Raw genomic sequence first — 23,911 nt, forward strand, 5'->3', positions numbered from 1 at the left:
AGAGGTGTAAACTGAAGGTTTTGCCATGGCCTTCACAATCTCCTGACCTCAACATAATTGAAAATCTATGGATAGACCTTAAAAGAGCAGTGCGTGACAGACAGCCAAGAAATCTCAAAGAACTGGAAGACTTTTGTAAGGAAGAATGGGCAAAGATACCTCAAACAAGAATTGAAAGACTCTTGGCTGGCTACAAAAAGCGTTTACAAGCTGTGATACTTGCCAAAGGGGGCAGTACAAGATATTAACTCTGCAGGGTGCCCAAACTTTTGCAGACGCCATTTTTTTGTTTTCTGTTATTTTGAAAGTGTAAATGATGGAAATAAAATCTAACTTTTGTTGACATATTATAAGAATGTCTAATCTGTAATTTGATGCCTTTTGGAGATTTTTCCATCTTTCCTTGGCTTCTTTATGCACATTAATACAAATTTTTAGCTGGGGTGCCCAAAGTTTCGATCCCCACTGTACATATACACACACACACACACACACACATATACATATATATACATGCATACACACACACACACTCATATACATACACACACACCTACATATATACACACACACACACACACACACACACACACACACACAAACACAGTGCCTTGAAAGTATTCATACCCTTTGAAATTTTCCACATTTTGTCATATTACAACCAAAAACATAAATGTATTTTATTGGGATTTTATGTGATAGACCAACACAAAATGGCAAGGAAAGGAAGGAAAATGTTTTTCAGAATTTCTTTACAAATACATATCTGAAAAGTGTGGTGTGCATTTGTATTCAGCCCCCCTGAGTCAATACTTTGTAGAACCACCTTTCACTGCAATTACAGCTGCAAGTCTTTTTGGGTATGTCTCTACCAGCTTTGTACATCTAGAGTGACATTTTTGCCCATTCTTCTCTTGCACATACATATACATATTTTGGGCTACCTGTGCACAGACTGATATACAACCACACCCCTTCTTTCTATTTTCCACTTAACCTGTGAACAAATGTATCCTCAGGCTGACTTTAATAGTTTGCATACCCTTAAAGAATTGTTAATATACAGTATGTTACGTTTTTAAAGAAAACACGAGTGAGCAGGCAAAACAAATTGTTTTAGTTCTTTTGGGATTCATATTCAACAGTAGGTCATAAGTGAATCATAGAAAAAATCATGGCACCAAGTAAACAAATGAAATGATCCTTGTTCATAGTCTGCATACCTGTAACTCTTAACCAGTTCTGCACCCCCCTATAGCAGAAACACTGCTACAGGGCGGCATGGGTGCGCAAAATCACATATACATATATATACAGTGGGGCAAAAAAGTATTTAGTCAGTAACCAATTTTGCAAGTTCTCCCACAAAGATGAGAGAGGCCTGTAATTGGCATCATAGGTAGACCTCAACTATGAGAGACAAAATGAGAAAAAAAATCCACACAATCACATTGGTTGATTTGGAGAGAATTTATTTTCAAATTATGGTGGAAAATAAGTATTTGGTCACCTACAAACAAGCAAGATTTCTGGCTCTCACAGACCTGTACCTTCTTCTTTAAGAGGCTCCTCTGTCCTGCACTCATTACCTGTATCAATGGCACCTGTTTGAACTTGTTATCAGTATAAAAGACACCTGTCCACAACCTCAAACAGTCACACTCCAAACTCCACTATGGTGAAGACCAAAGAGCTGTCGGTGGACACCAGAAACAAAATTGTAGACCTGCACCAGGCTGGGAAGACTGAATCTGCAATAGGCAAGCAGCTTGGTGTGAACAAATCAACTGTGGGAGCAATAATTAGAAAATGGAAGACAAACAAGACCACTGATAATCTCCCTCGATCTGGGGCTCCACGCAAGATCTCACCCCGTGGGGTCAAAATGATCACAAGAACGGTGAGCAAAAATCCCAGGACCACACGGGGGGACATAGTGAATGACCTGCAGAGAGCTGAGACCAACGTAACAAAGGCTACCATCAGTAACACACTACGCCGCCAGGGACTCAGATCCTGCAGTGCCAGACGTGTCCCCCTGCTTAAGCCAGTACATGTCCGGGCCCATCTGAAGTTTGCTAGAGAGCATTTGGATGATCCAGAAGAGGATTGGGAGAATGTCATATGGTCAGATGAAACCAAAATAGAACAGTTTGGTAGAAACACAACTAGTCATGTTTGGAGGAGAGAGAATGCTGTGTTGCATCCAAAGAACACCATACCTACTTTGAAGCATGGGGGTGGCAACATCATGCTTTGGGGCTGTTTCTCCGCAAAGGGACCAGGACGACTGATCCATGTACAGGACAGAATGAATGGGGCCATGTATCGTGAGATTTGGAGTGCAATTTGGAGTGCAAACCTCCTTCCATCAGCAAGGGCATTGAAGATGAAACGTGGCTGGGTCTTCCCACATGACAATGATCCCAAACATACCACCCGGGCAACGAAGGAGTGGCTTCGTAAGAAGCATTTTAAGGTCCTGGAGTGGCCTAGCCAGTCTCCAGATCTCAACCCCATAGAAAACCTTTGGAGGGAGTTGAAAGTCCGTGTTGCCCAGCGACAGCCCCAAAACATCACTGCTCTAGAGGAGATCTGCATGGAGGAATGGGCCAACATACCAGCAACAGTGTGTGCCAACCTTGTGAAGACTTACAGGAAACGTTTGACCTCTGTCATTGCCAACAAAGGATATATAACAAAGTATTGAGATGAACTTTTGATATTGACCAAATACTTATTTTCCACCATAATTTACAAATAAATTCTTTCCAAATCAGCCAATGTGATTGTCTGGATTTTTAGGTCTACCTATGATGCCAATTACAATACTTTTTTGCCCCACTGTGTATATATATATATATATATATATATATATATATATATATATATATATATATATATATATATAAATTTGATTTTGCAGTTCCGGGTAGGGGAAGGGTGGCACCCAGTGATCGCCGAGTATCTCCTGTGGGGAGAAACCGGTGTATAAACCACACATACCTCTCCCCTGTCAGTTCCTGTGCACACTGCTTTGTATGGCTGTGCAAAGCACAGCCATACAAAGCAGTGTGCTTACAGTAGAAAGCACTCACACAGCACACAGTTAACCCTCTCATCTCCCCACGTTAACCCCTTCCTGCCCAGTGCCATTAGTACAGTGTCAGTGCTTTTTATTAGCACTGATCACTGTATTGGTATCACTGGGGATGTCAGTGGCAGTTAGTCAGTCCCCCCCCCCAGTATCAGAATGCCTGCCGCAGTCCTGCTATGAGTTGCTGAACGCCACCATTACTAGTATGAAAATAAAGTTAAAATTCCGCCATTTGTAGATACTATAAAAACTTTCATGTAAACCAATTAAATTTACACTTATTGGGATTATTTTTTAGCAAAGACATGTAGCAGAATACATTTTAGCCTAAAATTTATGATGAAAATTGTTTTAAATTTTTTTACTGGACATTTTTTTTTGTTCATAGAGCAAAAAATAAAAAACACACAGGCCATCAAATACCACCAAAAGAAAGCTATTTGTGGAAAAAATAGGACATAAATTTAATTTGGGTGCATTGTTGCATGACCGCGCAATTGTCAGTTCAAGTAATGCAGTGCCGTATCGCAAAAAATGGTCTGGTCAGGAAGGGGGGTAAATCCTCTGGAGGGCACATGGTTAATACTGTGTATTGCCCACTTTAGCATCAATGGCAGTGTGCAATCTTTTGTAATAGTTGTCTATGAGGCCTTGAATTCTTGCAAGTGGTATAGCTGCCCATTCATCTTGGCAAAATGCCTCCAGGTCATGCTAAGTCTTTGTTCGCCTTGCATGAACTGCATATTTGAGATTTCCCCCACAATAGCTCGATGAAATTAAGGTCAGGAGACTGATGGCCACTCCAAAACCTTCACCTTTTTCTGCTGTAACCACTAGAGGGTCAACTTGGCCTTGTGTTTAGGGTCATTGTCATGCCGGAAAGTCGAATTGCATGTTATGACCAGCTTTCATGCAGAAGAATGCAAAATTGTCTGCCAGTAGTTTCTGATAACATGATGCATTCATCTTGCTATCAATTTCCACAAGATTCCCTGTGCCTTTAAAGCTCACCTCCCCCCCAAAAGGGAGGATGGTTTTCTTGTTGCTATAGGTCTTCTTGACCCCTCTCCAAACATAGCACTTACAGTTGTGATCATAAAGCTCTTTTTTGGTCTTGTCATTACAGTGTGTCAGAAGCTGTGAAGTGTGTCAAGATGTTGTCTGGATTTTTTGTAGCAGTGGCGCAGTAAAGGCTTCTTTCTGGCAACTCGACTATGCAGCTCATTTTTGTTCAAATATCGTCACATTGTGCTACTTGAAAACAAACGCACAGTATTCTTCCAGAGTGGATTTTTCTTTGTATCCCAAACAGGTTTTCTGGCAGTTGTGACTGCAATCTTTCTTGGTCTACCTGACCTTGGCTTGGTATCAAGAGATCTCTGAATTTTCTACTTCTAAATAAGTGATTAAACAGTACTGACTGGCATATTCAAGGCTTTGGGTATCTTTTTATATCCTTTTATGTCTTTATAAAGTTCCATTACCTTGTTATGCAGGTCTTTTGACTCTCCTTTTTTGCTCCCCATGGCTCAGTATCTAGCCTTCCCAGTGCATCCACATGAGAGCTAACAAACTCACTGACTATACAAAATCACTAAATGCAATTTAAAACATCACAGTTGTGAGAGGTTACCCTTTAATTGCCATTTCAACTTGTGTGTGTGTCACCTTGTGTGTCTGTACCAAGGCCAAACATTCCACGGTATGTAAACTTTTGATCAGGGCCATTTGGGCGATTTCTGTTATCATTATGATTCAAAAAGGAGCCAAACTATGTGATAATAAATGGATTCATGTACTCACTATCCTTAAATACAAGACAGTTTTTTGGCATGATCAGTCATATTTTCAACATCAATGCCAACATTTCACAATTTCTGCCAGGGTATACAAACTTTTGAGCACAACTGTACCTGGTCATAGTGCTGCTTTCACTTGTTCACTTTTAATCAACACACTTGATGTACAATAAGCAATTTAATGTACAACACAGTGCACTCCGCCTTGATTATATTAAAACCGTCAAAAAACTAACAAAATATAGGTGAAAACAGAAAATGAAGCAAAAATCATGAATTGACAAAGACATTTTCAAAAATGTATCTGCACTTTGTGGTGGAGAGATCTGTGTGGTTTATACACCGGTTTCTCCCCACAGGAGATACTCAGCAATCACTGGGTGCCGCCCTTCCCCTACCCGGAACTGCAAAATCACCTGTGTGTGTGTGTGTGATTTTGCGCACCCATGCCGCCCTGTAGCAGTGTTTCTGCTATAGGGTGGTGCATAACTGGTTAAGAATTAAAGGTATGCAGACTTTGAACAAGGATCATTTCTCTTTCTGAGCATCCAGTATTAGTTTCCTTTCTGTCATGTTGATCCAATGGCTTCAGAATTTTTTGAAATATTGTGAAACCAGCGTGAATCTGAATAAATCTAAACATCTTGATGCTCATGTTTTTTTCCAGAAAAGTGCAACTATCAATTTAAAAAGGATGTTAATGATGGCAATCTCCATATGTCTTTCAGTAAAAGTTTCCGTTACGGTACAATCTGCCACAAACCTGGAAATTTTAACTCTGCATAAAGTGAAAAAGTCCATAAGCAGGGGTAAGCTGCAGTTCAACCAACCTGTCAAAAAAAGTAATTAAACACAACCATTATAAGCAACTAAAATTTATATTATATTTATTTCAGCAAGCTTCAGGAACATGGAAACTACAGGATATGTGCTGAAACTCCACTCATCCATGAGAAGCAGATGTAAAGATAAAATTATCAATTTTCTGACTTCAAACTCTGAGATCAGTTCATTTGCATATCAGCAGATATGTTTCAGTAACTGAGAAAAAATTTTTATTGGATATTTCAAATTTTATAGCGCTCTACCATTAGATGCTACGTAACATTTTTTTAAAACATTTGAAGCAGACCTATCAGTAACTTTACAAGCCTCTATAAATGATTTCACAATTTACAGCAACAATGTAAATTAAAGGCCTCCATTATCTGCTCCACTGAAAAAAAGCCTGCTGCTTACAGACCTCAACTGCTCAAACTGAAAGTTATGCACAGAAGTGAATGATTCATCCCATATCAAATGACTCAATAAGAATTTCATCCAGGCAAAATGAAACTTCAAGGCTGGAAGCCACTGCTGTGCTGTCTCTAGTGAATCCATATAAAACAACTAAAATAAGTGCACTCTCTGCACTACGATAAAGAAAAATTTGCATTTACCTTCATTGCCAGTGCTCCAATCTGATCTCCCAGCACAGCCTGGAAGGGCACACTAGATTTTCCTATCACAGACACAGAGTTAGCTTTGTCCGAAAGAAAAGCTGCGACTTCCATGCCTAGGGAAGTGGAGAGAGGAAGTGTTGAATCATATACAACTTATATTGCAGAGGATTATTCAAATGGTTACACTCTCAATAAACTAGAATTATAATTTTTCCTGGCACAGGCAGATTATTTAAGCTAACTAGTAGACTGATGCATGTTCATGCATCCTTCTTTCCGAATGACACATTCCCTTTATAACATTGTAGAATTTCCTTGTTTTATTTGAATAAAATCTATCATCTGAACAGTATTCACTGCATCGAACTCATCAGGGTGGTGTAATTTCCTACTAGCTACCTGCACATCTGCAGATTAGAGCGTCAGGAAACAAGCAAGATAAAGGTATGTAGGATTCCATATAGAAAGCCCTTGCATTTCACAGTTATATCAAATCCTAGGTATTCTTCTAACCTGCTGCTCACTGGGTTCAGTTTACACTAAAAGCAGAAGGTGAGAGGCCCATGTCGGCTTTCTTGATTACAGCCAGAAACAGATGGGTTATGGGCAATTGCCAGACACAGGTTTGGCACCCATGTACAAAAAGAATTTTTAATATATATCTTATGCGATTACAAATATAGTGATATAAATCCACAGAAAAAATGAATCAAAATTAAAACAAGGCTGCCCCCAAGACCCTTCTAATAGTCAAATATAGTCACACCCTCTGGGATTTTCCCTATAACCCTACCTCAGTCTGCGAGTTCTCCGATTTGTAGCAAGCAATGCAGAGTAACAGGAATAAAAAAGGGAGGGTGGACTGTGTTTCAAGATTTGGCAAATTACTTTATTTTAATCGTACAGTACAGGACACATGCTGAATATTCATAGACCCTGAAATGTCTCCAAGCAATGAATGAGAAGAATGGGCAACACCTAGGCCAGGGGTCTGCAACTTTTAAGACATAAAGAGCCACTTGGACCCGTTTCCGTAGGGAAAAAAAAGACTGGGAGCCGCAAAACCATTGCAACATTTAAAACAAATCCGACACTGCATATATTGTTTCTTACCTTAATGCTATATACAGGATCGTGCAGTTAGCTTCATCCCCCATATAGTAATTCATCCCCCATAGTAATTCATCCCCCATATAGTAATTCATCCCCCCTATAGTAATTCATCCCCCATAGTAATTCATCCCCCCTATAGTAATTCATCCCCCATATAGTAATTCATCCCCCATATAGTAATTCATCCCCCATATAGTAATTCATCCCCCATATAGTAATTCATCCCCCCTATAGTAATTCATCCCCCATATAGTAATTCATCCCCCATATAGTACTTCATCCCCCATAGTAATTCATCCCCCATATAGTAATACATCCCCCATAGTAATTCATCCCCCATATAGTAATTCATCCCCCCTATAGTAATTCATCCCCCATAGTAATTCATCCCCCATATAGTAATACATCCCCCATAGTAATTCATCCCCCATATAGTAATTCATCCCCCATAGTAATTCATCCCCCCTATAGTAATTCATCCTCCATAGTAATTCATCCCCCATATAGTAATTCATCCCCCATATAGTAATTCATCCTCCATAGTAATTCCTCCCCCATATAGTAATTCATCCCCCATAGTAATTCATCCCCCATAGTAATTCATCCCCCATATAGTAATACATCCCCCATATAGTAATTCATCCCCCATATAGTAATTCATCCTCCATATAGTAATTCATCCCCCATATAGTAATTCATCCTCCATAGTAATTCATCCCCCATATAGTAATTCATCCCCCATATAGTAATTCATCCTCCATATAGTAATTCATCCTCCATAGTAATTCATCCCCCATATAGTAATTCATCCTCCATAGTAATTCATCCCCCATAGTAATTCATCCCCCATATAGTAATTCATCCTCCATAGTAATTCATCCCCCATAGTAATTCATCCCCCATAGTAATACATCCCCATATAATAATTCATCCCCCATAGTAATTCATCCCCCCTATAGTAATTAATTCCCCATATTGTCTCAATTCACTTACCTTTGCTCCGCGCGTTCCTCTCGCTGTGTTCCCGCGCTGTGTTCCGGTCTTCAGGGCGGACTGTGAGAGGAGTTCGTCACGCTGCCCCGCCTACATCCTGGCTGCCCCGTCTACATCCTGACAGCTAATGTTCCACGCTCCGCGGGCCGGATTAAAAGAGTCCTGACTTTTGAGGCGGCCGCCCGAGAGGAGGGAAGGGAGCGGGCGCCCGGCACACAGAAGAGCCGCATGTGGCTTGCGATCCGCGGCTTGCCGACCACTGAAACCCTATTGCCTGTCACCTGGTGGGCAGTGTGCTCCAGAGCCGCAGCAAAGATGAAAAAGAGCCGCATGCGGCTCTGGAGCCGCGGGTTGCCGACACCCGACCTAGGCAAACAGAACTGTGCCAACAGACCCTATAACAAAGGTCAACAGACTCAACTTTTGAGTGCCACTGCAAGAAATTTGCTGCCAAAAGCTGCATCCACAGAAGCTTAAAATGTCTACCTGGTATAACTTTTAAAAAAGGTATGAACAGAGAAGCAGGTGATGGCTTTACAAAGCTGGGCTACAGAGGCTTCATGTTTGAATGGCCAGGAAACACTCAACAACCTGGTGGAATCAGCACATGAAAGGGCAGGAGAGGATTTGTCCTTTGCAGTGTAAACTCAGTCAATGAGTTGTTTTATCCATCTCATGATGGTGCACTTTGAAGAAGCATGTCCCTTGCAAAGTCCTGAGGGTTGGATGACTAGGGAGTCTGTCTTCCTAATAGAAGCTATAGCTTTGAGGTAGATTTTAATGGCTCTGACATGTCCAGGCAGTGAAGAGCAATTTTTGGGTGCTTTGGAGCACGGCACAAAGAAGGAAGGACTATGTCTTCATTGAGGTGGAAGAATGATAACACCTTAGAAAGAAAAGGATGGGTATGGACACAAGATTACATTGTCTTTGTGAGGAATGTCTCTATACAACAGATAGCCACCAGCTCAAATACACACCTGAGACTGCAGGAGAGATTATCTAAACGGTATTTACCTGAAGGGTTCAAAGTGGGGTTCCTAAAGGGTACAGAGAACCAGATTAAAGTCCCTGATGCTGATTAAAAGTGTTAAGGAATAGCGAGGACACAGATTTTGAAAAAGAACAGAAAAGGCTGCAATTTGTCCTTTCAGAATGCTATGCACTAAGTTCAGGTCAAGTTTTCATTGCAGGAAGGCCAGAATACAAGCCACAGAATAGTCTCTTGGATCAAACAGCCTGCATTCACACTAGGCAAAGGAGGATATACAGGTATGATGATACATTTTCAGTAAATCTTTTTTTCTTGATTTTAGCAAGGTGGGAATGACAGACTCCGAGACACCTCTGTCCCTCAAGAGCTGGGTTTCAGCAGCCATGCCATTACAACTAGTGATTGAGAAGCAGGATGGAACAAGGGGCCCTGAGAAAGCAGGTCTGGTAAGCTTGGAAGAGGCCAGGGGTCACCTCCTAGCAGTTGGAGTATGTCTGAACAAGGTTCTTCAGTGCTAGTTTGGTGCAATTAAAATCCCTGGTTTCTTCTCTTGCACTACTTTGCAGAGCAGTCAAAGAAAAATAAGCACTGAAGGAAAATCAGATTAGTTTGAACTGAGTCCACGGAATTATCAGAACATCCAATGTCAATGCAAGAGGATCCTTGGTCCTGGATACAAACAGAAGTAATTTATGGTGGAAACCTGGAGTCCCCCACTTCTGACAAATCAGGCAGAAGATGCTGGGGAGAAGGGCCCATTCTCCTTGGTCCAGGAGGTGATTGCTGAGGTAATTTGCCTTCCAGGTGCTTATTACTGGGATGTGGAAGGGAGAGATCACTGGACAGTGTTTTTCTGTCCATGAGACTATCAGGCTTGCTTCTGCATAACCCCTTGTACCACCTTGGTGATTGATGTAGGCCACAGCTGTGGCAATGTCTGACTGCACCCTGCTGGGAGTGCCTTTGTGGAAGGGGAGTCCAGTGGTGCAGAGCCAGCCATTCTTATCATTCTGAGCTCCATCATGTGGATGAGGAGCATGGATTCCTTCACTGACCATGTTCCCTGAACAGTGAGGGATCAGAACACTCCTCCCCAACCCCAAAGGCTAGTATCTGTAATTATCACCTTCCAGTGATATGGCAGAAATGACTTCCCCATAGTCAAGGCTGGGTTGGGGATCCACCAAGCTAGAGATTTCCTTGCTTGGCTGGATATGGGTATGTAGCTCAAGAGAAGGGGCCTGCTTGTTCCATGACAACAGTATGTTGTTTTTGAAAGGTGTTCAATTAATTGGGTCAATGGGAGAGCCTGAAGAGACTACCATGAGACCAAGAATTCTCAGAGAGAGGGGCGTTTATTTGACCACAAGTCCTGAGCAGTTCAGAGAGAGAGAGAACATTTTTCTAATAGAGAGAGCAGTTTCTTCTCTGGAAGGAAGACTTTGCTTGGACTGTGTCTAGAATGAGGCCAACGTATTTCATATGATGAGAAGGTTGGAGAACAGATTTTGGAAGGTGATCATCCTTCAGAAGAGGGTCATCTAAATAACTTGTGATCTGGATGCTCTGAGCTTCTAGCAGATTTCATACAGTGGTGGAACTCCCTGTCCTTCCTTGATGACAAATGTGCTTATAGACCTTTTCTGTTGTAAGAGGTTGATTTATGAATTACGGTTGCTTGCAAGGAAGCAGTGGAATAATTTACCCATGAGCTGCCTGTAGTGGGGAAGACTGCGCTTATTGGAAGATAGACCTCTTTTTATACTTCAGTAGCTCTGTTAGACATCCTGTGATTTAAGAGGTCATTTACTAAAAGGTGAGCAGATTTAATGCATTTGGCTGAGAAGTGAACACACTGGAATACTGCACAGTGTGAAGAGCACTTCGATAAACACCTTGAATTACTGCACTTGATTGTTGTATAAAGCAAGGTATTTTTGTGAGTGGAATAATTTTATTTAGAAATATTTTTATATGACAACAGTGAGCACTAGGATTTAACCCTCTCTGAGCTATTGTTTTGAGAAGAAACAGTGGCTGAGGATCCTTTCAAGATTGAATGTTGCAGTTGATAAGAAGTGGTGTAACCCCCCCTTTTCCTTCCTTGATAACAATGTGCTTATAGACCTTTTCTGTTGTAAGAGGTCTAATTTATGAACATAAGTGATATAGGCACGCAGATTTGGGAGTGCACCTTGTGCATATTACCTCATATGTGTTGGGAATCTTACTGAAGATAGAATTCGAAGACATTTTCTGAATGGTTTGGACTTTTGTGTTTTGGGACTATTATATGAATTTATGACATAGTTTTTATGCAGTTTTATCTTTTGGCAAGTATAAGGTATAGGTATTTATTCTAATAGAGTTTTTAGTGTCATGCTATTTTTTTACTTTTGAACTTGGGTGTGTAATGCTTTCTAGTGTTGGCTAGCTTTCATTAGTTTAGGCATAGTTTCTTGTATTATAACCCTGTGGATAACTGCACTCATTGCCAAGGCGACCGCCCAAGCAGGATCCAGTGTCTGAATCAACATTACAGGCAATCTCCACAAAGTGGGGTACGTTATGTTTGGCAAGGTATTACTAAGGTTGCATTTATCTGGATGCTCTGCTTCTACTGTTACTGTAGAAGGCAGTGTAGATTTGACTGTATTGATTGAAGAATTGAAAGTAAATATGAACTAGTTAGGCATTGAAATGTCTGCAAAAAGGGAGAATAGGTCAGTCACCTATAGGGCACTAACAAAAAAAATGGAGATTTCATGAATTGGGGTATGGTTATTGGGGTATGCCCAGGAAGGCATGTCCAAAGGTTTTGCCAGTGTCTAATCACTTGAAAGTAGCAGCCCATAACCCAGGGTGTATAAATATCCATGTCCTGCACTGCATGATTAAGATATACATCTGTACCTATACAGTACTAGATGATCCTCTGTAATACATTATACAAACTGTATAACCACCTGTGAAGTACGAAATTACGAGCTGGCACTCCTCTAAAAATTTAGCCTTAAAATGCAGCACATCAGTCTTAGGTGTGGTGGCGGCAAATTCTGTTGTTCTGGGTCAATGTATGAAAGAGCTGGTGCCAATGCCAGCCTGAGCAACTAACCTTTTCAGAAGGAGGTCAAGAATGGCAGTCCCTCTTTCTAGGGTAATCTGAAGGCTTTAGTTAATTCATTTTTTAAATTGTAACCAATGCAAAAGACAGTGAGGCTGCTTTACTAAAGGATTTGAATGTTCACATTACTTATCCAGGCATATGAAAAGCAAACTCCTGTTTTATTTATTTCATCTGCACATGATTGAATAACTGAAGTGAATATTCGCACAATTTTATTGAAAGAACATTTTCAAATCCTTTAATAAATCAGCCTTAGGGTAAGCAATGATGCACAAAAAGTCCAAGTGTGCACTATTGGCAAAAAAGGTGCACATAACTGTCCACAGAAAAGTGAAACAATTTTTATTGTTCTGTGCACTGCACACTTGCATCAACCCTAATCCTGGCATTCAACAGATCAGAAAGTACAGGCAGAACAATCCTCACCAGATACAATGTCTCTCACATTAGTGCCCATACAGTAAAGCAGATTATTTTACCTGATGATTCACACATTGCTTGTAATGATTTGTCTATATTTATACTGGCCTTGGTACTGTACTTTCAAGATTCAGAAATTATATAGTGTATGGAACAGCTCCGTCTTCTACTAGGCCCTCGCAAAAAGTCAAGGTTGAAAACATATTGGAAACATCTGAACTTTTTATGCACCTTATGGCTACAGATTTACAAACCTACCTATGAAAGAGCTGCCCATAATCACCACATTTTTGCCTCCAGCTTCTTCGCTGACTGCTGTGGCATCTTCTGGAGATCGCAAAGAAAACACATTTTTCAGTGTAGAGCCAGGGCACTGAAGTTCTCTTGGTCTGAACATAAATGTAAGAAAAATCAAACTGTAGCTAGTAGCACAGCTGTAGACAAGTGGTCAAATAAATCAGTGGATTGCCAATACAATGTACAAAATGATGTAAAAGACGGAAAATCGATTCAATTTACTTAAAAATGGATTTGTAGCCATCTAAAAGTGCCAGGTACTGCATCTGGAAGACTATTTTTTTTCTAAAGATTTAAATGTTAATTTACCTTTTACTGAACTGGCTCTTGCCAAGCCATTTGGCCGTGGAGCAGTAATACAACACTGGTCTTGAGAAAGAATTAGGGAAATGACACTGGCCATGTTCTGCCTACTCTGTAATGCCCACTCTATGATCCCCACTCTATGATCTGTAAATATAATGTTGCAGAGGATGAAATGGGGGTATGTCAGTGGCTGCACTGTTCTTTCTCACCGGATCTTGAGCACATAGTGGTCACAGACACTCCCTGCTGCTTTGCATGGTTTGTCAATAGGGGAATTGCAAGTAACATAAAACACAAAATCACAGATTTAAACATATTTTCCATAATGAAATATAGAATACTTTGGCATGTGAAATGTGAATAGGCATTGGACTAGCTGGCTCATTAAAGTTAGTGGTTTGAACCCAAAGTATGAGGAGGGCGTTTTAGGTCAGTCCTTGCCTGTTGAACTCCTGAGGGTACCAGTTAAAGTGCTGAATCTTCAGTATGGTGACATCAGTGTGCGGTGGAAGTTCAGCACCTTACACAAAGAGTCATATGAATTACTACCCAATTCATATGACTTTGTGTAAAGCTGTCCTCACCCACACCAGCAGAACAGAACGGATTATCAGAAAAATAAAAATAACTTTAATGGGTGTAAACAGATTAGTGCAAATCAGACATTTAAAATACTCAGTTCAGGAGCGTGGCCTGGCGCATGGAGGAATAGGATGCTGAGACCAGAGGCTCCCGCTCTGACTGGCTTTATCACCGGGCACAGCGCAACTTTCCGGCATTGCTCCGAGCACACATGGGCAAACGCAGCTGCAGTGAGGGTCGGAAATCGGACGCTTGTTTACTAGATCCAGCTCGCGTAGCCAGGGTTCCCCGGCCTCCAAGATGGCGCTGGCCAGTTCCTCCGGACAGCATGCGGCATCACAGGTGAACACCAGACTCCGTACACAGTGACCTCAGAACTCTGACCATGGCTCGGTCCGCTCTAGAAGCCCCTATGTGACTAGGCTGGAATCCTCTTATAAACAAGAGATCACAGATTGCCGTAAAGATCTGGGCAACAGATTAGAAGAGCACATGGTGGAGGAGTCATTGTCTAAGCTGAATACATATGATGCAATACTTCATGAACACACCATTCACATAAAACAACTTTTCTATAGACCTGATGACCAAGAAAACAGAAATCGCCATAATAATATACGTATACGCGGTCTTCCTGAAACGATGGAAACTAAAGATCTAGCTCCGGTGGTTATTGCCATCTTTAATCAGCTTCTACAACAGCCAAAAGATGCCCCTATGGAACTTGATCGAGTACACATGGCCATTGGCCCTCCCAACCTTAATCCAGCAGTCCTGAGGGATGTTATTTGCAGGATTCATTTTTACAAAGTTAAAGCGGATATAATGCAAGCTGCCCATTCTCAGGACTCCATCAATTTTAATGAAACACCGGTCATGCTTTTGTCAGACCTTTCCAAACAAACATTGGAGATGCGCAGGGCCCTGAAGCCACTTACTGAATCTCTGCAAGCTAAGTGGATTATCATTGGGGGCTTTCCATTTTAACGATCTGCTTCATTCGATGGTAAATCTGCGGTCTTTTGGCCTATGGGAGATCTTGCCAATTTTCTTGGGACTTTTGAACTGCCTCAAATACCCATCCCTGACTGGCCTCCAAAGCCTACGACTCCTGAGCTCCTGTTCAAGACCAGCTAGCAACCCCACCCCTAGAAAAAGCGTCCCCACTCTGCAACCTCTAAATCTCCGGCAGGTTGATTCCTGCCCCAGACGTCTTCTTTTTGCGATGTTTGTTGTTTCCAGCCCAATGGTTACCATGTTTACACCTAGCTCTTGAGGCGTATGCCGGACTCGATTTTGTGTGACTCTGATGCTGCAATCTATTTACACAATCTTTTATCCTTTTGGGTTTGTGTGTGTTCTTTTTGGAACCTATGATTTTGCAGCCATCGTTTTCGGGGTGCCGCTCCAGAGAGGGGCAGGTCTGTTTTTCCCACCTGCTTATGCGGATGCTCTACTCTTGGGGTGGTCTTGGAAGAGGATGGGGTTGGTGGCCCCCTCCAATTCCAATATTTACCCATTCGTTTTGTTATATGCCGGTCAGGGCGGGTTGCTCTGTGTGCAACCCATGTTCCCCACATTAGGGTTTTCAATGCCTCTTGCAATATTGATTTTCATGCTTAGCATAGTATTGTACTATGGGACCTTGACATTTGATCTTTCAACCTCATTGGATGTGAGATATGTTGCATGCACTACTCAGGTGTCAGTTGACGCTAAACACGCTATTAAAAATGTCCTATGATCGTTTTTCCATATTGATTTCCTTTTCCTCTTTTCTTTCTCTTTTCTTCCCTACTGCTATTTATATTCTATTGGTTTTTTTTCTCATGTTCTGACTGAGCGCAGGGACTCCTTACGTTTGGCTGTTCTTTTACCTGCTGTACATTTAATATGGCGTCCTCCCTAATGTTAAAGGTCTCCTCCCTTAACTGTAGAGGGTTCAACACCCCTGAGAAACACAGACAAATTCTCTATCAATTCCACAAAGTTAAAACCCAAATTCTCTTACTTCAAGAGACGCACTATCGTTCAGGCTTCATTCCACCTTTAGTTAACAAGTATTTTCCTGTCTGGTACCATAGTACCAACTCTATGGCTAGATCCCAAGGGGTCTCTATCACATTTCATCACTCATTTAACCCTGTGTCACTCAAGTATCAGACTCATCCATAGACCTGTCAGTTCGATACATCTTTTTGAAACTGAAATACAGGCATACCTCGGTTTACAAATTTAATTTGTTCTGTGGGACTTTTTGTATAGCGAAAAATTCGTAAACCGAAACGCCGTTTCGCATAGGAATGCATTGAAAACCAATGAATCCGTTCCGGAGGTCAGAAAAAAGTAAATGCTACTAAAATACCGCATGAGTTATTTTATAAAGTCATGCGGTATTTTAGTAGTTACAACCATGCTTAATGTTTCAGCTGTCAGCGGGGTTCCCCACTGACAGCTGAATGTAAAAGAAATGCCAGCAATTAAAAAAATAAACAGCCAGCATGGGGTCCCCCCTCCCATCCATACCAAGCCCTTCGGGTCTGGTTTGGATTTTGAGGGGAACTCCCACACCAAAATTTTAAAAAAAAAATAGCGTGGGGGACCCCCCAAAATCCATAACAGACCCTTATCCAAGCATGCAGCCCTGCGGGTCATAAAAGGGGGTGGGGGGGCGAGCCATACCAGGCCACATGCCCTTAAAATGGGGGCGTGCTTTGGGGCAGGGGGACTCCCACCCCTCCCCCAATGCACCTTGTCCCCATATTGATGGGGACAAGGGCCTCTTCCCCCACTGTCCCCGCTGTGTGCACCGACCACCCGTGTTCCGAACTGCCCCGCTGTGTGCACTGATCACCTGTGTCCTAAAACTGTGCCTGCTGTGTGCACCGACCACCCGTGTTCTGAACTGTCCCCGATGCGTGCACCGGCCACCCGTGTTCCGAACTGCCCCACTGTGTGCACTGACCACCTGTGTCCTGAACTGTGCCTGCTGTGTGCACCGACCACCCGTGTTCTGAACTGTCCCCGGTGTGTGCACCAACCACCCGTGTCCTGAACTGTCCCCGCTGTGTGCACCGACCACCCGTGTCCTGAACTGTCCCCGCTGTGTGCACCGACCACCCGTGTCCTGAACTGTCCCTGTTGTGCGCACTGACCACCTGTGTCCTGAACTGTGTCTGCTGTGTGCACCGACCACCCGTGTTCTGAACTGTCCCCAGTGTGTGCACCGACCACTCGTGTCCTGAACTGTCCCCGCTGTGTGCACCGACCACCCGTGTTCCGAACTGCCCCGCTGTGTGCACTGATCACCTGTGTCCTTAACTGTGCCTGCTGTGTGCACCGACCACCCGTGTTCTGAACTGTCCCCAGTGTGTGCACCGACCACTCGTGTCCTGAACTGCCCCCGCTGTGTGCACCGGCCACCCATGTTCCGAACTGCCCCACTGTGTGCACTGACCACCCGTGTCCTGAAATACCCCTGTTGTGCGCACAGACCACATGGGTTATGCACTGCCCTACTACACGCCTAGACTACCCTTACTTGAACCGCCCCATAGCGTGCCCAGAGTATAGCTACCTGTTGGAAAGCTGGATGGGAGCTGTGCTGAGGCCAGACTCCACAGCTAGAGTCCCGTTGAGTCCCCGAGGACCCTGCCCAGTGGTAGGTTGTCGCCTATTGCCCGAGACCCCTGCCCAGGGGTAGATTGCAGCCTGTTGCCTGAGGTCCCTGCCCAGGGGTAGGTTGCTGCCCGTTGCCCAAGGTCCCTGTCTTCGAAATATGTAAAACCATTACAGAAAATCATTATAAAAGGATAAGAAACAAAAATAGAATCAATAGGACTAAGGAAAACAAATTAGAATACATAAAGATATGCCTAGCTAAAAATAGTGCTGTTTGTGAAACTCAGTTGATGGTCACGATTGCCGTCTTCCAGAGGACTCCACACAGAGATTTACTATTAAACACCATCTAAAAGAAAAGTTAAATTTTGTTCTGCACATGCGCATTTCTAATCAGTGCGTAGACGTTGGAAATGCGTCTATTTTGTGACAATCATGAGATAATTGGGAAAGCACATTTCAATGTGAACGTGTTTCTATAGGGATTTTTTGTTCCTTTAGACATGCTTCTAGGACGTCTACTTTTTTAGACTGATTCCTTTATTGTGTCCATTAGTAAATTCGTCATTGCGTCTATTTGTTAGACGCTTTCTTTAGTAAATGTCTTTGCCGTCTACAAGTAGACAGATTCCAATGAAAAGTAGACTTTAGCCTATGGAAATGCACCTAGACGCCATTTAAGCACTTTAGTAAACCAGGGCCAGTGTGTCATGCCCTTTTTAGAAGAGGTGCTAAAAGTACAAAAGATGAATATCAGAATAGAGACTATCCACTAAACAAGAAGGCTGTGTTCTAGCGCCATTCAAAATGCAAGTTTTTTTTTAGATTTTAAAATGTATGCATCATGTTCAGGACTAGGAAATACATCTCAAAGTGGAAATGAACTTGTGATGTGAAATGAAAAAGTGAAGATCTGTTCTGTTCTAGGAAAAATATGTTAATTGTGTCTGTGCAGTACCCTGAAAAATCAACATTTTATCCTGAATTCCTAAAAAATAGAAATGCACATCCTAATTTAAGAATGTGCCTGGCACTGCCTGTGCCTAGATCTGCAGTGTGAAATTATGGAATTGCTGCCTCTGACAGCTAGTATCAGGAGATCTGGAATGAGATTTGCTGATGTCACTACTGAGCTGCTTACTGCTCTAATTTCTGGAGGCTCTGCCATAAAAAATCAAAACCATGCCCCTACCAAGATGATTGCCCCCACACAAAAACATAGTGCGAGACAAGGCATGGTTAGTCTAGTCTCTACCTCTTCATCTGTATCATCTAATTGTAGTACTATCCTCTTGAGGGCCACTGTGTTTCTGGATCCCCTTAAGCTTCGCACAACCAGGCAAGACTCATTTTCCACCCCTGCATCCAGTCAGTGAACAGTCCATGAGCTTAGTTTCTGTTATTCTATTAGAGGATGTAACTTGAATAGAGTAATAGGGATTATAGGATGCCCAACTTAACTGAATCAATGCACGGGAACAGCTTCCTTCCTATTTACAGAAACAGATCATGGACTGTTCTTTTCCTTGAAAGCCTTCAGTCTATGTGGATCAGTAGCAACTGCCACTTATGGGCTAGGGACTCAGAGCCCCTCTGAAAGTTGTTGCAAACTACATACAGAGATGTCTCTTTTCCCCTGTAGAACTGCTCCCAGCTCCATAGCCTGCAGGCACAACCAGCCCTCCTGGCTGCTCTGAAGATCTCCCAGGACAAGGATAATGGATTGAGCACAGTGCTGTCCTTTAAAAGCTTGCAACATGTGGCAGTCTCTCCCCTTGTGAATCCTTGGGTGTGCTAATGTACTCACTCTGTCCTCCTTGAGCCCACTGCTCCCAGGCCTTGATCCTGTTCATGCTGTACTGCTGAATGGACCCTCCTGAGCCTGGCCGAGCCAGCCTGGAGGCCAGCTCCCCTAGACCAAGGGGACCCCTCCCAGGCCACAGACAGACAATCTCCTCAGCACTCCATCTTCCACCAGACTCTCGTACCAGCCTGGCTCTCCCATATTTATGGGTTGGTCTCACCACTTTACCAGGGCCTCCAAACCTGGGATTGGTTAAACTGCCATAAATATGCAGATTAATTCTCCATCCCTTCCGCCTACTGGCTTCTGAAAGGTTCCATGGCCCTCCAGAACCAGGTGGAGGCGATAGAGTCCCAACCTGTTAAGCCATCTAGCCTGACTTGCAGTAACCCAACCTGAATTACATACTCACACAGTCACCATGAGACATACAAAATAGATTTACCTACACTACTCTAGTAGCACACTAGAGGGTGCTAGATATTCATAATATTCAGCATTATCATGATGTACAGGGTTATCATTTATTAATAATTTATATACTGTATATATGTTGTTAAAGTAGACAGGTGCAGGTGGGGACAATATTGAATAGTGGGGCATTTGGATACAATTTATATTGTGAGCAATACACATTCATTTTATTTTGTATTGCTAAAAAGTTATCCAATTTTATTCTGAAAATGGAGTTGGGTACCTTAAAAGTCTGCTGTTTTTCCTTTGATTTAGTCTTTATCATGAGAGATGTGGTGCCCTCTATACCAGGGGTGTCAAACTCAATTTTATTGTGCCCCAAATGAGCATTATGGTTGCCCTCAAAGGGCCAACTGTATCTTTAAAACTATAAAATGAAACTACTCTTTAATCATATTAAACAATTTCCTCGGCATTCAATCCAAGCATTCCCCCCCTTACAACAGATGCCAAGAGTCCTTCACCCTCCCATAGATCACATTGCACCACCCTTACCTTGTGCTGCTGCACAGAAGCTGAGGGTGGAGCTAGGAAGCAGAAAGTGCACTGGAGGTCTGGAGGAGGACTGGAGTCAGCTCTCGGAGTCTGCTAAATGCTGAGACCAGGGGAGGCAGGAACGAGGGGGTGCTGCGGCTGCACAGAGGTGCAGGATCTATATGAGGAGTTCTGTCCTCCTCACGGTTGCAGACTGCTGAGACAAGGAGGGGGTGGAGAGGAGGGGGGTGTCACAGCTGCAGGAGAGGTGTGAGGGCCACAAGAAATGGCCTGGCAGGCAATATTGTGCACATAGGTCCTGCACATATATGCAAACAGTGATTGCACCACAGATGAGGGGCATCACTGCGAACATCAGAGTAAAGCAGTAATTCTAGCATCAGGGCTCATGTTCGACTCTAAATTGGTAACCTGTAAAAGTTTTTAAAGCGCCACCTATGGAGATATTTTTAGGTACTGTACTTTGTTGCTATGTCATGGGTGTGCTGTGTGCATCTTGACATGCTTGGTATCAAATACCTCTGCACAAAATCTTTTCTATTTTACCAAATAATTAGGTATTATATTGTGTTTGTGTGCACTAAAATGCATTTAAGAGTTTGATAAACGCCATAAAAATTGCAACAACCACCATTTTATTTTCCATGGTTTCTGCTTTAAAAAAATATATGACGTTTGGAGGTTCTAAAAAATGAAAAATGCTGATTTTAACATGTATGTGAGAAATGTCAAAACTGGCCCTGACTAGAAGTAGTTAATGCATGACCACTATGATGCATGGAAGTCTGCCAATCTGCTTGTATTTAGGGATCTTGGGAGTGGTAAAGTCTTTTAAAAAAAAATAAGATTAAAAAAAAAAAAACTGTACCAAGGAACAAAAGGTGTACATCCATCAATAAACAATCACCTGGTGCATCTGTGTTTTACCTTTAAGACTGCTAAAAACAAGTGTTTGAAAATATACAGTATCAAGTAAAATCCGTCTGATGAATCCTGCACTTGTGTGAAAAAAACACAAGGGAAAAGAAGAAGATAACAAGTGGTGAAGGGAAATGAAGAAAACAGAGAGTAATAAGTAGAGACTGTGAGAGAGACAATCAATATTTCCACTCAATAAACATGTACAAAATCCACTTGTTATTTTTTGTGTAATTCTAAATTCATTTCCACTTAAAGAGAAAACTGTAAAAATACAGTATATAAAAAGCATATTCCAGCCTTTCTTCCTTTGGAACAAGATTCTGTCAGGATCATTTGCTTTCAATAAACATCCAAACCTACACTTTCTGGGAAATACAAAAGCCTCTAGCTAATATTTTCCCCACATACAAATGTACCAGTCATGAACAATAAAATGTGAGATAAATAAAATAAAACAAAAATGATATTACAAAGCAATACAGATACAGCTGTATTTCATTTTTAACATTCTAAGCAAAGAGAGTGTACCAGTCCACTTTTAGTTATATCGATCTGTGTATAAAACACACAGAGGCTTTCTGTACTGACTCCCAAAAAGTCTCAAACAACACAATCTTGCTTCTGCACTCATTCTGCTCTGTCAAATGGAAACCTTTCATGCCAACCGAAGTGAAATTTACTGACATGACACCAAACATTTACTGACAAAGTAAATTTTTTTTAACTTAAATTTGCCAGAATGACTATTTTCTGCGCAAATATCAATATCTAAGCTACAAACATGTAGCTAGTGTGATTAGCAATTTGTTTAACTCCTTCCTGCTGGCTGCACACATATATGTGTACCCACAAAAACCAGATCTGTGCCGAGAGAGCACGGTGCACAGTTATCGGCAACTAATAGAAATCCCCCGAGCTCTACTTGCTCTCAGGAGCCTTCTGATCATGTGGCCACTGTGACAGCCAATCATGGCGGTCACATGATCGCAAACCCTGCCCCACCTCCTAGCACCCCTTAAAGGGCTGGGAAGCGCTGGCGCCAAGGGGTTAAGGTATAACAAAAGGCAGATACATATTTCTGTTTTAACATGAAGGTTAGGTTAATATAACCCAGCACAGATTTCCCCCTTACACCAGAGTTTGCAAGGTTCCCCTTTACAGTGCAAGGGAGAACTCTGCGGACCCAGATGTAAAAGGGAACACTGAACTCTGATGTAAGGAGGAATGTTGCAGGCTCTGGTGCAACAAGAAACTCTGGTCACCACAGCCCCCTTCTTACACAAGAGTCCACAGAGCTCCCGTTTACATCACAGTCCACAGAGTTCCCCTTAAAAACACAGTCTGCAAAGTTCTCCTTTACATCAGAGTCCACAGAGTTCTTCATTACATCAGAGTCTGCAGGGTTTCCTCATTGTACTGTAAGGAGGAACTCTGCGGATCCTGATGTAAAAGGGAATACTGTGAACTCTGAGCACTCTGGTGTAAGGGGGAATGCTGCGGACTCTGGTGTAAAGAGAAACTCTTGTGTAACAGGGGCTCTGGTGACCAGAGACCCCATTACATCAGAGTCCACAGAGCTTCTGTTAACATCACAGTCCACAGAGTTCCCCCTTAAATCAGACGCCAACGTTCCCCTTAACATCATAGTCCGTAAAGTTCCCTTACATCAGAGTCCACAGAGTTCCCCATTACATCAGAGTCCGCAGGATTGTACTGTAAGGGGGAACTCTGTGAACCCTGATGTAATTAGGAACTTTGATGTAAAAGGGAAATGCTGCAGATCATGATGTAAGGGGGAATGCTACGGACTCTGGTGTAAAGGGGCGCTCTGATGTAAGGTGGTCTCTGGCTTGCAGCGCCCCCCCCCCCTTCCTTTTTTTTAACAGATAATAATTTATTAAACATGGTGCAATGTTACACATGTAGCACAGAGAAGAAGCAAATCAAACATTATTGGACACATGTCACTTCAATAATAATACTTACGTAATGTTATAACATCATTATATCCAAGAGATCTTGCAAATCAAATATGAGAGGGAAACAGGGAGAAAGAAAGAAAGGGTAGTGGGTAAAAATGGAAGGATGGAGAATAGAAAGGGGAGAGAGCAGTGGGGAAAGGAGGGGAGGGAAAGTGCAAGTCTGGGAGGAAAGAAAGGAAAAGGATGGAAGAAGGGGGGATGGAGGAGGGAAGGAATAAGGAATACTGCGAGGAAAAAAAAAGGGATGGGCAGGGGAGGGGAGGGGAGGGAAAGGCAAGCAAGAAAAAAAAAAATGAATGTATCAGCTAGTCAAAAGTAAGGTTCCTGGCATCAACCCAAGCTGACCATATTTTCCCAAATTTTGAGGGCAATTACGACCCACATACGTGAGCCGGTAGACAGGAAGGACTGCAATGATCATAGACCTCTAAGCTGACACTGTTG

The 23,911-nt window shown here is 42.4% G+C and overlaps 1 protein-coding gene and 1 long non-coding RNA gene across 4 annotated transcripts in view; one reads left to right on the top strand and one right to left on the bottom strand.

Moving 5' to 3' along the window:
• The window catches only part of LOC149471118 (apoptosis-inducing factor 3-like), a 202,624-nt gene that overhangs the window by 116,091 nt on the left and 62,622 nt on the right, over nt 1–23,911 (bottom strand). For all 3 annotated transcript variants that reach the window (XM_089657819.1, XM_089657809.1, XM_089657825.1), the window contains exons 10-11: nt 13,244–13,374; nt 6,336–6,451 (exon numbers count right to left, since the gene is read on the bottom strand). In XM_089657819.1, coding sequence (XP_089513945.1) covers nt 6,336–6,451; nt 13,244–13,374 — 247 coding nt within the window. The remainder of the gene's footprint in view (nt 1–6,335; nt 6,452–13,243; nt 13,375–23,911) is intronic.
• LOC149471119 (uncharacterized) lies at nt 5,608–6,690 on the top strand. Its single transcript, XR_016307445.1, has 2 exons — nt 5,608–5,705; nt 5,793–6,690. It is a non-coding gene; the product is annotated as an uncharacterized LOC149471119 (long non-coding RNA).

This window comes from Staurois parvus, unplaced genomic scaffold (genome assembly GCF_062004578.1).
Source record: "Staurois parvus isolate SC_StPar_1 unplaced genomic scaffold, SC_StPar_1.0 ptg000029l, whole genome shotgun sequence".
Lineage (NCBI taxonomy): Eukaryota > Metazoa > Chordata > Amphibia > Anura > Ranidae > Staurois > Staurois parvus.